The sequence below is a fragment of the Petaurus breviceps genome, unplaced genomic scaffold (assembly GCF_028583685.1).
Source record: "Petaurus breviceps papuanus isolate PSGF00001 unplaced genomic scaffold, PetGlider_PUasm1.0 103, whole genome shotgun sequence".
NCBI lineage: Eukaryota > Metazoa > Chordata > Mammalia > Diprotodontia > Petauridae > Petaurus > Petaurus breviceps.
The window spans coordinates 3,451,349-3,465,606 of record NW_027185588.1 but is presented as its reverse complement, the minus strand read 5'-3'; the positions used below and the strand labels follow the sequence as shown (position 1 = coordinate 3,465,606).

The following is a 14,258-nucleotide window of genomic DNA, read 5'->3' as shown; positions in this document are numbered from 1 at the left end:
TGCAGCCAATCCTAAGAACTGGGCCCCACCGAATGATTCTCAAACAGGCAGCTCCTATACAACTTTTATTATCCCCACCCCCAGCTGATCCTGGGTAAAGTCAGGCCAACTAGACCCAAGATCCACAGAGTTCCAAAGCAACATTAGTTAAATAAAGTTAATTATAAAAATAGTCGTCTACCTCCCCACCCCCTGCAGTCACCAGGGCCCGTCTCTGTAGCCATCTTGGAAGGGGAAGAAGTCAGGCTACCTGCAAGGTCTGCCTGGGAGTGAATGACTCCACATCACAGGGTGGCCTCATGCTACTTGGAGGGACAGGACAGTTGGTTTCCCAGCCTTAGAAATCCCAGTCCTCCCCTGAGGCTGGGGGGCCCTGGGCCCGGGGTGACTGAGTGGTCAGGGAAGGAGGACCACTTGATGAGCCAGAAGTGGGTTCCAGTGACCAGACTGTGCCCCCCTGGGCCTCCAGCTGAGGAGGAGTTGAGGGTGATGGTGGCTGTGGTGGTGGGGCTGGGGGTGGAGTCTTTCGATGGTCCTCCAAATGAAGGGTCATGGCTGGTCTGGAGGCTGTGGAGAAGGGGCACTGCATGCAGGTGTAGCGACCCCTGGTGTGCTCCCACACAATTCTGCTGGTAGAAGAATGACCTGGCAAGGGAGGAGAGAGGCCTTAATCATGTGCTCCTGGGACCCCCTAACAGGGGGGGCTTACACAACCTTAGACTGCATCTGGGTAAGTCTGAGGTAACTTGGCTCACTTTCTTCCTAAAAAAGTTGAGCAATGAGGAGGGCCTAGAGTTCCTGGTTTTTGTCCCCTTCCCATTTCAAAGGGTCTGGTTCTCATTTCTCCCTCACCTGTTTCCCCAGGGATGCCACTGACCTGTAGGTCCTTCAGAGCTCCCAGGGGGCCTCCGTGGGCTACCACTGGAACCTGCAGAAGGAGGGAAGAATGGGTCTGGGGAAGTAATGCAGCCTCACCTGCCACCTACTCAGGCAAAACACATGTAAGGACATTGAGGAACTCCTGGTTCTACATAAGGGCCAGATTTGGGCAATGTCTGCTCACCCTGATTTTTTTTCCAGACAGCTGCATTAGTGTTGGAGCTGGAGCCAGGGCCAGAGCTAGGGAGACTCTGGGCCTGGGCAGGCAGGAAGGGACGAAGGCGCTGGGGCCCAGAGCCAGGGGCCAGCCCATAGGGAGAGGGACCCAGGTAGGGTAGGAAGGCTGCAGGTACAGGGCCTGAGGTCTGGCTGGAATAGGAGGGCAGTGCAGCAGAGCTGTAGAGTGAGGCCTCCAGCAGTGGGAAGGGGGCCCTGGGACGAGGTTCCGGGGGCAGGGTCAGCGGAGTGAGCAGCGGGGCCTTGTCAGGGCTGGGGCCCGCTGGTCTCTGAGCATCTGGCAGCTCCTTCTCCAGAGCGGGGGGCGGGGGGGCGGGGGGGGGGGCCGGGCTGTGGGACTGGTCCGAGCAGACATGTAGGTGTTTGAAGAGGGAGCGGTGAGTCCGGAAGCGGAGAAGGCAATTTTCACACCTGGGGTAGGGGGAGACAGAGTCTGGACTGAGGGGTGAGCAGGCCTGATGAAAGTAAGGATGGGGCTGGGCTGAAATGAGCTGATGGTATGGCAAAGCAGGGTTGGGAGTGAGCGATGAGGTGGATAAGAAGGGGTCAGGTCACCCAGGAGAAAACCAAGGGGTGGAGGGGAGAATGGGGAAGGGAAGGCCTCACTTGAAGTATCTGTTGGGCTTGTAGTGCAGCTTGGTGTGGGCCATCAGCTCCTGCATGCTGGGGAAGGTCTCTGTACAGCTTGGGCTGGAGCAGTGAAACAGCTTGCCTGCAGAGGAACATGACCAAAGCTCATGATGCGAGATGGGGAACCCGAGGTCTGCAGGGGGCCTTGCCACAGTCCACAGAGGTAGTCATGCAGCCAGGATTTGTCTTCTGAACCACTCCCACTGGGAGCCAAGACCAGGAGTGACACTAGATAGGGATCCCAAGTCAGGGCAAAGGAGGAGCGGTCCCCTGCCAGAGAGGATCCTGGGAAGGAAGTCCCCCCCCATCCCCAGGCTTACCTTCCATGGACTGTGTGGGCTGCAAGTGACTGTGCAGGTGCTGAGCAAGTTCTCGTGGGCTGGGGAAGGCCAGGCGGCAACCATAGCTGGAGCAAGGGAACTGTCTCCCTAGGACACAGAGGATGCCTGGTCTGAACCCTGCTATCCACACTCACCATTCATCCATGAATGGCCAGGGGCCAATGACCAGGGCGCCTAGTCCTAGCCTGGGGGGGAGGTGGGGCCAAGGAGACCAAATACAGATGGCATCCATCTGGGGTCGGCCCACAGGGAGCTGAGAGTTTAATAACCAGGAAGGAATGGCTTGTTCCTACAGCCCCCACAACACTGGCTAATACAAGTGCTGTTTTCCCTTATGAGAGAGTAAACGTTTAGGAGGTGGAATGACCCACACAAGGTCACGATAAATGGCAGAGCCCTGATGGGAGGCGAGGACCATTGCTGCTCTCTTCATTTGCAGGGGTAGGGAGGAGAACCACACTCAGGAATCTCTCTACAATAGCAGATGCCAGGCAGAATGTACTAGGCCACAGACAAGCAAAAGCAAGGCCCTGAAGGCCCACAGGAGGAAAGAACATATTTTCAGGATGAATAGGAGTCAGACAGAGGAAATGTGGGGGATTCCAGGCCAAGAAGCTGTGAGCAGAGATGAAAAGGAAGTTGGTCCAGAACTTTAGATTTCACTGAAGGGTGACAGAACAGGAGAGTGGCTGGAATAGAGAAAAGCCTTCAAATGATGTCGTGGGAGGATTCATTGAAGAAACTGGGGGTGTTTAACCTGGAAAAGAGGTTTAGGCAGTAAACAATGGTTGCCTTTCAGCTATCTGAAGGACAATCATGAGGAAGGCAGGAGACTTACTCTTTGTCCCAGAAGGAAGGACTAGGACCAGTAGTGGGGGGATGTTTTAAGAGGGTAGATTTGCTTATCAACAACTGGAGTTGTCTGATGAAGGGCTTTCTTGAGAGAGTGAAGTGAACTTAGAAATAAATCATTTTCTCTACTCTCCCTCCCTACAAACCATTTTCCTCCAGAGAAGGAAACAGGCTCAGAGAGGGAAGTCACTTGTCCAAGGTAGTATGCATCATGAAAATGGCAGGCCTGAGACTAGAAGCCAAACTTCTAGATTCCTCCCTGAGCCAGGGCTCAGTAGATCAGGCTGCAAGCATCCAAGCAGAGCTGGACTTAAGACTGGTCAAAAAAACTGGTGATGAAACTCCTGGCCTGGTTTGGGGAACTAGACTAAATGCCTTCTAAGGCTGCTAGCTCTGAGATCCTAGCATTCTAGGACTAGGGCTGGGCTTTAGAAAGAAGCTCTATAGAATGAGTTCTAGTCACTGAAGGCAGAAAGACAATTTAAGATACTCCTGGGGAGAGATAATAAGGGCTTTTGCTTAGGGGGAAAGCAGTATGAATGGAAAGGAAGGGCCGTTTGCAAGAGGCCCGTGAGTGGGAGAACAGAAGGAATCATAATCAGAGGTCTCAGGCCAGGAAGGACAGGGATGCTGCCAACAGATATCAGAATGATTTGAACAGCTTGGAGGGAAAATGACCAAAAGTCCAACCTTGGCCATAGGTGCCAGAGGAAGAAATATCCAAAGGAATTTTGGGATGTGGAGCTTTAGTTAAGACCCAGAGGAGTGAGTGACTGGCATAAGGTCACAGAGCTGGGAGAGGAGCCCAGGGCCCCAGAACTCAAATGCAGAGAAGTCTTAGAGGAGATGTGGGTCTGCACCTTGAGAGAGACTGCACCAGAGCTTCCCTTGGGCTATGATCATCTCTCTAGGACAAGGATTTCAGTATCTCCAAGGAAGAGGGGCCAGCAAAGGTCACCGAGACAAGCAGGGGAGGGTGTAGTCAACAGCTGTGCCCCAATGGCTGGCTGCAGATAAGGAGAACCAGGCTTGAGAAAAGGACAATGAACTTGGTGATGAGAAGGGCCGCCACCACCACCACCACTGGCATGGAGAAGCCCCAGGAGACACATCATCTTTCACTAGGCTATGGCTCCTGTTCTCTCCCCTCATGTGTGCCAGTGCCCCTTTCCCATGGTCCCTGTGCCCCCCAGGCTGTAGTTCCTCACCAGAAGAGGGGGGCCGGCGCTTTGGAAGGCGTGGCTCCTCACTGGGGCTGCTGTTTACACCTCCTCCTGTGCTGGTTCTGCCGGAATGCTTGCAGTCTGCAGAGTGGAGACAGGTTACTTACCCAGCCCTTGCCCCACCAAACCAAAATTCTTCCCCAGGAGGTCCTGGGCCTGAAAATTGAGAAGAAAACCCCTTTCCTAAATGCTAATCCCATGATCCTTCCCCTACTCACCCTCTGCTGAGAAGGCAGGAGACAATTGCTCTTTCTCTGGCTTGGCTGCTGGGCTCTGACTGGGACTGCCATAGATGTCTGAGTAGGGCAATGGTGCAGGACATGCCTGGACCCCAGGCCCCATCCCAGAACTCTCCTCCTGATGGCAATGAACAAGATATGGAGGGGTCAGTCCTTGAACTTCCCTCTTACCCCATCCTCCACCCCAAGCTTCTACTTCCCTCTGTCTCTTCAAGTCTTCTCTTGTCCCTGGGTCATCCCAGTGGAGGGGGGACACTGGGAAGGGAATTCTAGTTCTGGAAGTCCCCTCCTGCTCTCCCATTCCCTTTACTTGCCTCAGGCTCCCTTCAACCTCCAAGCCCATGACTGGGCCCAGAATGACCCACATAATGTCAGCAAGGGAAGAGCTGCTTGAGAGCCACAGAACTTAGCATAGATGAGAAATTTGGGGACCATCAAATCTAATGCCCTCATTTAACAGAAGGGGAACATGGTGAAAATGGAACTTGTTCAAAATCTCCCAGCAAGTCAGGCTAGAACTAGGGTTAGAATGTGGGCTAGCTTGACTTTGAATCTACACACCCTTGGTAGAAACCCTTGCTTGTCACTTCACATCCCACTCCAAGCAAGGCTGGTCCCAATCCCCTTCCTCTAGTAGTGGAACTTAGAGGACAAAAAGCAAGGGCTATGCCCCAGTGCCTGACAGGAGGATTAAGTTGGGAGGCCCAAGGGAAGAAAAGAAGAATAGGAAGAGGGAGGTAGGCTGGGAAGGACAACAGGCTCACCATGAGCTGAAGATACTCCACGGCTGCCATATATGGGGTTGTTGAAGGCAGTGCCTAGATAACCAGAATCCAGGAGATTTGGGATTGGGAGGTGGGAGTGCAGGAGGTGAGGGTGGGGGTGTGTGAGGGGAAGTCTGGAGTAAGGCAAGAAAAGGGAGTCTACCACTGTGGAAACATGCCAGAATTTGATGTCAGAGAACCTGAGTTCAACCTGGTTTTGTTACTTACTACCTGTATGACCTTGGCTATGTCACCAAACCTCTCTGGGCATCAGTTTCATCATCTCTATAAATAGGAGGAGAGGCTGGGTCAGACTAGATCAGTGATTTAAATGTGAAAAGGATCTTGGAGGTCATATTGTCCAACCCCTTCATTTCTCAGAGGAAGAAACAAAACCCGGCAGAGGGTAAATCAACAGTCACACACAACTGGGTGGTAGTGGAGCTGAGCTTCAAACCCAGGTTCTCTAATTCTAAATGTAACACTGTTTCAGAACTCTGAAATCCCTTAGGGCAGAGTTGTCAAAACCTGAGCTAGCTGCCTGCAAAACTGAGTGCTGCCTGAACCAGGTTACAATGTAATTGGGAAATGTTTCACAAAAAAATACAACAACATTAATTTCTAAGCCAACATGGCTACCTAGAAGAGTCTATTTCTATTTGAGTTTGATACTTTAAATGCTTATTCCTTTTCTTTCCTTTCCCTTTGAGCTCTAAACCTTAGAAACAGAGTCAGAGTTGGAGGTAAGGAGTGGGCCTGGATTGTGGCTTATTGCTAGTTATAGAAAAGGTGGGATAGAAGAACTGGGTATGGGGAAATCTTAGACCTCATTAGAGACCAGAAGACTATGGGGGGGAGAGGGGAGTTGCCTGGAGAAGAGTTCAGGGGATAAACTGGGACAAGGCACAGCCTAGAAATGGCCAGAGGGCATCGTTTTGAGGGCTGGAAGAGGTCTCAAGAGGAGGAGGCCCAAGGGAGTGGACCTAAGTGGTTTGCTTGAGGTCACACATATTAACAAAAGCAGGATCTGAATACACTTTCTGACTTCAGAACCAGTGCTCTTTCCATTGTACCACCATTTCTGAATGGGCCAGGGCCCATAAGGACTGGGTTGGACCACAGTGGGGTGGAGCCTAGCATAGAAGGTGAGATCTGAAAGGTGAAAAGTGTTTAGAGGATTGAAATCTAAAAAGAAATGGGAATTTCCACAAAGTATGGGGGAAAAGTGGAATCTGCATGGGCGGGGGAATCTAAAACAGGCAGGCTCCGGAACGAGGAGAGGCCTAGAATAGAGGTAGGATTTGGAACACTGACGGGGCGGGATCTAGGATATTGATAAAATCCTTGGAGGCGGACCTAGGATATTGCCGGAGTGGGGGCGGAGCTAAGGTCTTTGACCAAGACTAAGGGGGCGGGACCCAGGATATTGACAAAAGTCCCTGGGAGGCGGGGCCCAGGGCTCCGGCTAAGTTGAGGGGGAAAGGAGGCACAGAATAGAGGCCTTATGTTTGCAAGGGCGAGGCCCAGAACGGAGGCGGGGCTTGGGCCCCTGGAGGCGGGACCAAGAGTCTCTACGGGGGCGGGACATAGAACAGAGGCGGGACTTGGAACGTGATGGGGCAGGGACTGGAACAGGGGCGGAGTTAAGAACGCAGGCGGAGGCGTGTCTCCGTCCTTGTTTCCCCAACTGTCAGTCAGTCTGTCAGTTCCGCGCCCCGCCCTCTTACCCCCCCCTTCCCTCTGCAACGGCTCTTCTCCATCCCCTCCTTCTCTCTCGGTCCCAGCCCCAGTCCCGGCCCCAGCGCGCGCTCACCATCCCTCCCCGTGTCCGCGCGCTGCCTTTGTTCTGCTGCTCCCGCTGCAGCTCCCCCCGCTGCGGGGACACGCTCACGTCGCCGCCATCTTGTGCCAAGGCTCGGCTCTCGCGAGAGCAAGCGCGGCCGCGCGGGGCCTGGAATGGGGGAGAGGGCTGGGCCACCGAGCCCAGCGGAGTGAGAGGGGTGGGGCTTGTGGGGGTAATAATGGAGGCGGGGCCTGACGGGCGGCCTGGGACGCATGCGTTCTGAGACAGGAAAGCGTTTCCCTGTTCTTCCAGCCTACGCACGGTCTGGCGCAGCGTAGGGACGGGTGCGCCACCTGGTCCTGGTTCCGGCTGCGTCAACGGGGAGCTCTGCCCCAGCCTCGGCCACGCCCTAGCGCTGCCTGAGGTGCCAAATCGAGCATCCACCCGGCCGGCACTGAGAATTGAAAATGAGAAAACTGAGGTCGGAGCTTATAAAACCAAAAACAGGTAAAAAAATAAATAAAATAAATAAGGAAGCGTGATTGACCGGTCTCCTGATCCGGTGCATCCCCTTCCCTTTACCATTTCTCTGCCTCAGTTTCCTAATTTATAAAATGGTGAAAGCAGATAGAGCACCGGACCTGGAGTCAGCAAGGCCAGTGTTCATATTGGGCCTCCCACACTTGCTCCCTGGGCAAGCCACTTCACCTCTGCCTGACTCAGTTTCCCCAACTGTAAAATGGAGATAATAGCACCTACTCCCTGTGGTTGCTGTGAGGCTGCAATTACATAGCATACTGTAAGGTGCTTTGCAAATTTTAAAGCGATCTATATGCTTATTCCACCTTTTGCTCTGATAATTGGTATCAAATCAACAACTACATCTCATCTTTCAAGAGGGCCTGTTAATTGATTGAGCCAGTGATCGTACTCTTACTCACCAGACCTTGAACACCTTTCATGTTTCTTGTTCTTGGATCATTTCAGTTGTGACTCTTCATGACCTCATTTGGGGTTTTCTTGGCAAAGATACTGAAGTGGTTTATTATTTCATTCTCCAGTTCATTTGACAGATGAGGGAACTGAGGCAAACGGGTAAGTGACTTGCCCACCTAGTAAGTGACTTGACACCTAGTCCATGCCTGTGGCTGGATTTGAACTCAGGTTCTTGCCTCTAGACTGCACTCCATCCACTGAGCCACCTCTTATTCCCCCTCCCCCCAATGAAATATAAACTCCTTGAGGTCAGAACTCTCTAACTTTTGTATCCCGAGTTTAGCACAGTGCTTGAAATGTGGTAAGCAGTTTAACAAATGCTTTTTTTAATTAATTCATTTATCCATGCATACATTTTCTATCTTTGTCTCATTGCTAAATTTTTTCTTCCTTCTCTCTATTGAGTCTGTTGAGCAATAGAGTTATCATAACAGTAACTCACTTGGATAGTTTAAGATTTACAAACTCTTCCATTCATTTCAACAATCATATTAGATACTATTTGGTTTAGGTCTTTGTGTCACCTGAGCCCCTTCGGGTGCCAGACATTTTGTATTGGCCTGAGGCCCTTCCAGGCCAAAATCAAATAGTTGCTGATTTGTTCAAGGAACTGATACTCTACAGAGGAATGTGACTTTGACAAAGATGAATAAATATGAAGTAATTTCAAGAGGGAGAAAGTGCTCTTACCTTTCAGAGGAAAGGGGGATGACATTGTAGGAACATGGTGCATAAAGCTTAAGGGAAATTTAGACCTTCTAAACTGAGGGGGGAGGTGGCAAACCTGGCCTGGGGAGCAGTTCAAAGGTCAGGACTGACGCTTTCAGAGCTCTGGGCTTATTAAAAGTGGCAGAGCTGGGCCTTCAGTGCAGCTCTTTTGACTGCAGATCCCAAGCTTGCTGCCCTTCCTTTCACTTTGAAGAATCTGGTGGTGATATCCATGGGGATCAAATGTAAGCCAGGTGCCTCTTGAGGGATAAGAATGGTTTGCTGTGCCCACAGCCAACATTGTGTTTGGTCTGGGGGGAGAGAGGAAGACTAATGTTCTTGTGAAAAGTCCCAGGCAGACAAGTTCAGACATATCCGAAGACCCAACAATTCATGTTTGCTGTAAACCCTCCAGTTTGGAAAAAGCCAGGAGTCCTGCCCCTAGCTTTTGAATTCTACTTTTGGGATATTGATTGATCTAGCACACTGATCTTCAGGCCTGGGTTTCCCACTCCTGAGTTTAAATGGTGGGATCATGCTTCTAATCAAGTATGAGGGTTTGTGAATAGGATTAGGGGGGCATTATTCATAAATTCATAGAAATGAGAATAATATAGGGTAAGGAGTGATGGGGGGGGATAGGAAACAGTTCAAAGTACTATAGGAAATATTGAGGAGGGAGAGAACATGATTAGTTGGGAGAATCAGGGAACAATTCATAGAAGAACTGGCACCTGGAGCTGCATCTAGAAGCAAGAGATGGATTTCAAACAGCAAAAATGAGAATGGAATATATTTTAGGTATTGGGGAGGGACAGCCCAAGCAAATGTATGGAAGGGGAGGAGGTTATATTGAGTTCAAGGAAAACTAGTTGTCTAGTTATGTGGCACAGCAGATACATGCTAGATTTGGAGTCAGGAAGACTTGCATTTGAATCTGATCTCAAACTGTGTGACCCTAGGCAAGTCAATTAACCCTCTGTCTGCCTTAGTTTCCTCATCTGTAAGCTGGGACAATAATAGTACCTACCTCTGATGGGGATGGGGATGGGGTTATGAGATTAACATTGGACCCCTAAAAGGAAAAGACCACATCTTTGGGACCTAGCCTCCAAAGCCCCTGAACCCAGATCTCTTGGCTTTCAATTGAGGCACCCAGCCCATCCCAGTCAGTTATCGTTTTAACTTCCCTTTCACTGTGACTATAGCCACTTAATTTCTTCCATTGTCTGCACCTGGCCCCACCCCAGGCTACTCACTACTCCTTAATTGAATCCAGATATTCCCACAGTCTTTTTGTCTGGCATCCTGATCAAATGTGAAAATTCCTTTAAGAATCTGGCCCAAGGGGGCAGCCAGGTGGCACAGTAAGAGCACCGGCCCCAGAGTCGGGAGACCTGGGATCAAATCCGGGCTCAGACACTTATCACCCACCCAGAAACACCTGGCCGTGTAACCTTGAGCAAGTTACTTAACTCCAATTGCTAAAAAAAAAAAAAAAAGAATCTGGCCCACGGGGCAGCTAGGTGGCACAGTGAATAGAGCACCGGCCCTGGAATCAGGAGGACCTGAGTTCAAATCCAGCCTCAGACACTTGACACACTTCTCAGTATAACATGATCTTGGGCAAGTCACTTAACCCCAATTGCCCTACCTTCCCCCCTCCAAAAAAAAAAAATCTGGCCCACTTGTATAGCTGTCATAAATACAGAACACTGACTAGTCACCCACCCAGCTGGTGTTTTCATAAACCCGATTACTTGAACGGAAAGAAGGCTTGAGTGAATTCTTTCAAGGCAGACACCCACCCTGTACCCTTGCATTTTGGGATTCCTAGCACCCCTAGACCACAACACCTCCAAGAGAGTTGTGAGGATACAATAAGTATCCTTAAGGTACTTAAGTACCTTAAGGTACTAAGTAACCTTAAGGTGCTATATAAATGCTAGCCATAATTATTATTTATTTATTAGTTAGAATGTGAAAAGGAGAGTAATAAAAAAAAAAAGAATACAAGGTTAAGCTAGAGCCAGATGTGGAATTGCTTAAATGCCAAATTGAGGAGTTTTTATTCTATCAGCAATAGAGAGCTCCAGGTTTTTAAGAAGGGTGTGACCTGGCCAGACCCAGGGTTTATTTTGGCCCTGGTGGGGGTGAGGAGGACAGAAGAATTAGGAAAATATAAGGAGCCCATTGAAGTAGTCTTGGACATCACTATGGTGGTAGCTGTTTGAATGGGGAGAAGGGGCCAGATGGGATTGATGTGTCCTGGAAGCAAACTATGTTAGGCTGGGTAAATGATTAGAGATGGGGGAGGGGGATAGGGAGAAAGAAAAGTCAAGGAGGACTCTGAGGCTGTGAACTTGGGAGACTTTTTCTTTGTCTGCCTCTTTTGGGTGTCCTGCCCTCTAATTTAAGGTATCCCTAAAGGATCTCCTGGGCTCTTGGCTCCTCCTCTCCCCAGCCTCTCCCTTGGTCTTCTCATTGTTCTCAGCTTCAATTATCCTCTCTAAGGAGATGATTCCCTAAGCACAAGTCTGATCTTGTCACCTCCCTGCTCAGGAAGTAGCTCCTCATGGCCTCTAGGATTAAATACAAAAACTCCTCTGATATTTAAAGCTTTTGACAATCTGGCTGCAATCTATCCTTCCAGACTAGTTTCACATTACTCCTCCCCACCATGCATTCCAGCCAAACTGGTTCCTCATCTAGTTCTCTGTGACATAACATTCCACATCTGGTCTCCGTGTTTTTGCCCAGGCTGCCCTATCTCCCTGACCCCCCCCTCCACTACCATCATCCATGCCTGGAATGCTCTCCCTCCTCACTCCTGCCTCTTGGAATCCCTAGCTCCCTTCGAGCTCGAGTCGCCTCCTACAGGAGATTTTTGCTGATCCCAGAAATTGTTGGTGTTCTCCCCTTAAAATTGCTATGTACTTACTTACTTTACATATATTTTCTATTTATGAGTGTGCCTATTGTTCCCCTCAACAGAATGTGACAGGGGTGACCTGTGTTGAAAATGATTGGTTATTGTATAGGGATGACCCCACCCCCATCAGACTTGAAAGCAGAAACAAGATCTGGTTTTATGCTTGGTCTCTCACCCCTTAGTCATTATGAGGGACTTTGCCAGCTGTCTCTTGGACTTTCAGCAGATGGGAGAGAGAGGAAAGTCTACCTCCACTCCCAGCTCCACCCTCATTCCCAGCAGCCAAAATGTGCCTAAACACATACGGTCCATACATTTATTTGCTTAGATAAGCCTGAGACAGAATGACCCAATCCCAAGCCCTTGGCTGCCTCTTCTTCTGACTTTTTTTTCTTTGAGCACAGGTGATTAAACTGAGAGATGGATGTTTCCAGCCCAGGAGAATGTGAGCACCTTGAGGGTGAGAATTGTTTTGACCTTCCCCTGGTATCCACCATGCTTAGCATGATTGCCCAACACAAAATAAACACTTAATAACTTGAGTAGGCAGCTAGGTGGCACAGGAAATAAAACCCTGAGCCTGTAGTCAGGAAGATCTGAGTTCAAGTTTGACCATAGACACTTACAAACCACTTACTGGCTTGTGTGTCCTCGGGCAAGTCACTTAATCTCTATCTGCCTTAGTATATATAAATAATATATTTATATTAATATCATATTATGTATAAATAATATGACATTATATTATAGTACAATAATATAATATATAAATATAATAATAAAAGGGGGAATGAAAATAGCACCTGCCTCTCAGGTTTGTTGTCAGGATCAAATGAGGTAATACTTGTGAAGTGCTTACCAGATTATCCAAGCCATAGTAAGAGCTGTATAAATGCTGGCTATTATAATTAGCTTCTTTTGGGCAACCAGATGAGCTTGAGAAGTTCTGAGTTATTGGGAGGTCTGGGTGCTGGTTGTACAGAAGAGATGCTTCCCTGAAACTTCTTGGAGGAGATGAATGTGCCTATCTGGATGCCCAGAAGAAATGGATCATGATGGAGAGTTGCTGTGTGAGGAAGCTAGGTAGCAGAAATAGATAGAGCTCTGGGTCTGCACAGTCAGGAAGGCCTGAGTTCCCATCTACCCATAGATACTCATTAGCCTTGTGACCCTGGGCATAGGGTCTGTTTGCCTCAGTTTCCTCAAATGTAGCATGGTGATAATAACAGCACCTATTTCCCAAGGTTGTTGTGAAGATCACATGAGATCACATATGTGATATTGTAATATGTGCCTAGCACACAGTAGGTGCTATCTAGATGCTTATTTCCCTTCCCCACCCACCTCCCACTTTCCTGCTTAGACAGTATGGATGAGGTGAAAGGGGAATCTCTTAATCAGTGCTACTGACCTCATAAAAGTTTTTATTTCCTAGAAGAGTATAGTAACTAGTGGTAATGGGTTTCTATAAGTCCTTCCAGTTACTCATGTGTTTTCTATATCTCTCAATGGGCTCCTGTGACTGTTTTGTTATAGGTTACTATTTCATGCTTTAAGTATTTTTCTGTGTACACTTGTGGGTCTTTGGGGTTTTAAGCATTTCTTTTGTGGTGGAAGAAATAAATAGTTGTTGTATGCCAGATATCTACTGCTTTGGACAGCCATGTAACTTTTCTAGAAGGGATAATCTGTCAGCCGAACTTTTGAGTCGATATGAGCCAAACCAAAGCTTTGCTTAAGGAGATTTCCCTGGAATACCAGATGGGACTTAATGATACACCTAAGAATACAGGGAAATCCTGATCCTCTCTCTTTGAGATCAGGCTTACCCACGATTGAATCAAATTTTCTTGAACTCAGAGCCAGAATACTTTAAAATAAATGCCTATTGAATTAAATCTGTTTGTTGTCATAGGAGGATTTTTCTGGCTTGGTCCTATTGCCATTATTTGCTTAAGACAGCAAGTCATATCACTGGCTAGAACCTGCAGAATTTAACTGAGACATCAAACTTTAGCCCTGGAGATTGAGTGGTTAATGATAAGAGAATTTCTGGCTCAGTTTTATTGCCTCTGTTTTCTTAAGATGAACATGTCCAAAACAGAACTCTTAATCATTTACCCTAACTGTCCCCCACTCCTATCTTATATTACTGTAGAGGACAATACCATTTTCCTACCTCCTCAGACTGGCAACCTAGGAGTCCTTCTGGACTTACTGTGGATCTATGCTGAAAATATAATAAATTGGTTATTAAAGTGCATGTTGAAAAGTATGATTGGCAGCAGCACCTATCAGTGAATCTTTGGACAATTTTTATGTAACTATGCAGGCCTTATAGCTTTCTTTAGTTTCAGCTCCACATCATAATTTTCCTTCCAAATAACTCTACCTGGATGGCCCACAGCAGGGGAGAGGAACCTGCAGCTTTGAGGCCACCCTCTAGGTCCTCAAATACAGCCCTTTGACTTTGAATCCAAAGGACCTAAAGTGTCACATGTGGCCTTGAAGCTGCAGGTTCCCCAACCCTGCTATAGGCATCTCAGACTCAATTGGTCCAAAAGAGAGCTGATCTCCCCTAAACCTGCCTTCTTACAAACTGCAATATTTCTATCCTCCCAGTCATTCAATGTTTTGAATCATCCTTTCCCCTTTTCTCCTCATCCAATTAGTT

At 48.6% G+C, this 14,258-nt stretch overlaps 1 protein-coding gene across 1 annotated transcript; it reads right to left on the bottom strand.

The window, feature by feature from the left end:
- Positions 1-52: 52 nt before the first annotated feature.
- Positions 53-8,659, bottom strand: ZNF414 (zinc finger protein 414). The gene is made up of 9 exons (XM_069106359.1): positions 8,635-8,659; positions 6,979-7,436; positions 4,381-4,519; positions 4,148-4,243; positions 2,067-2,174; positions 1,723-1,828; positions 1,064-1,527; positions 878-928; positions 53-645 (listed from the first exon to the last, which is right to left on the bottom strand). Exons 1-9 carry the CDS (start codon positions 8,657-8,659, stop codon positions 338-340), a joined length of 1,755 nt encoding a protein of 584 aa, XP_068962460.1. The 3' UTR covers positions 53-337.
- Between the last annotated feature and the right edge of the window lie 5,599 nt (positions 8,660-14,258).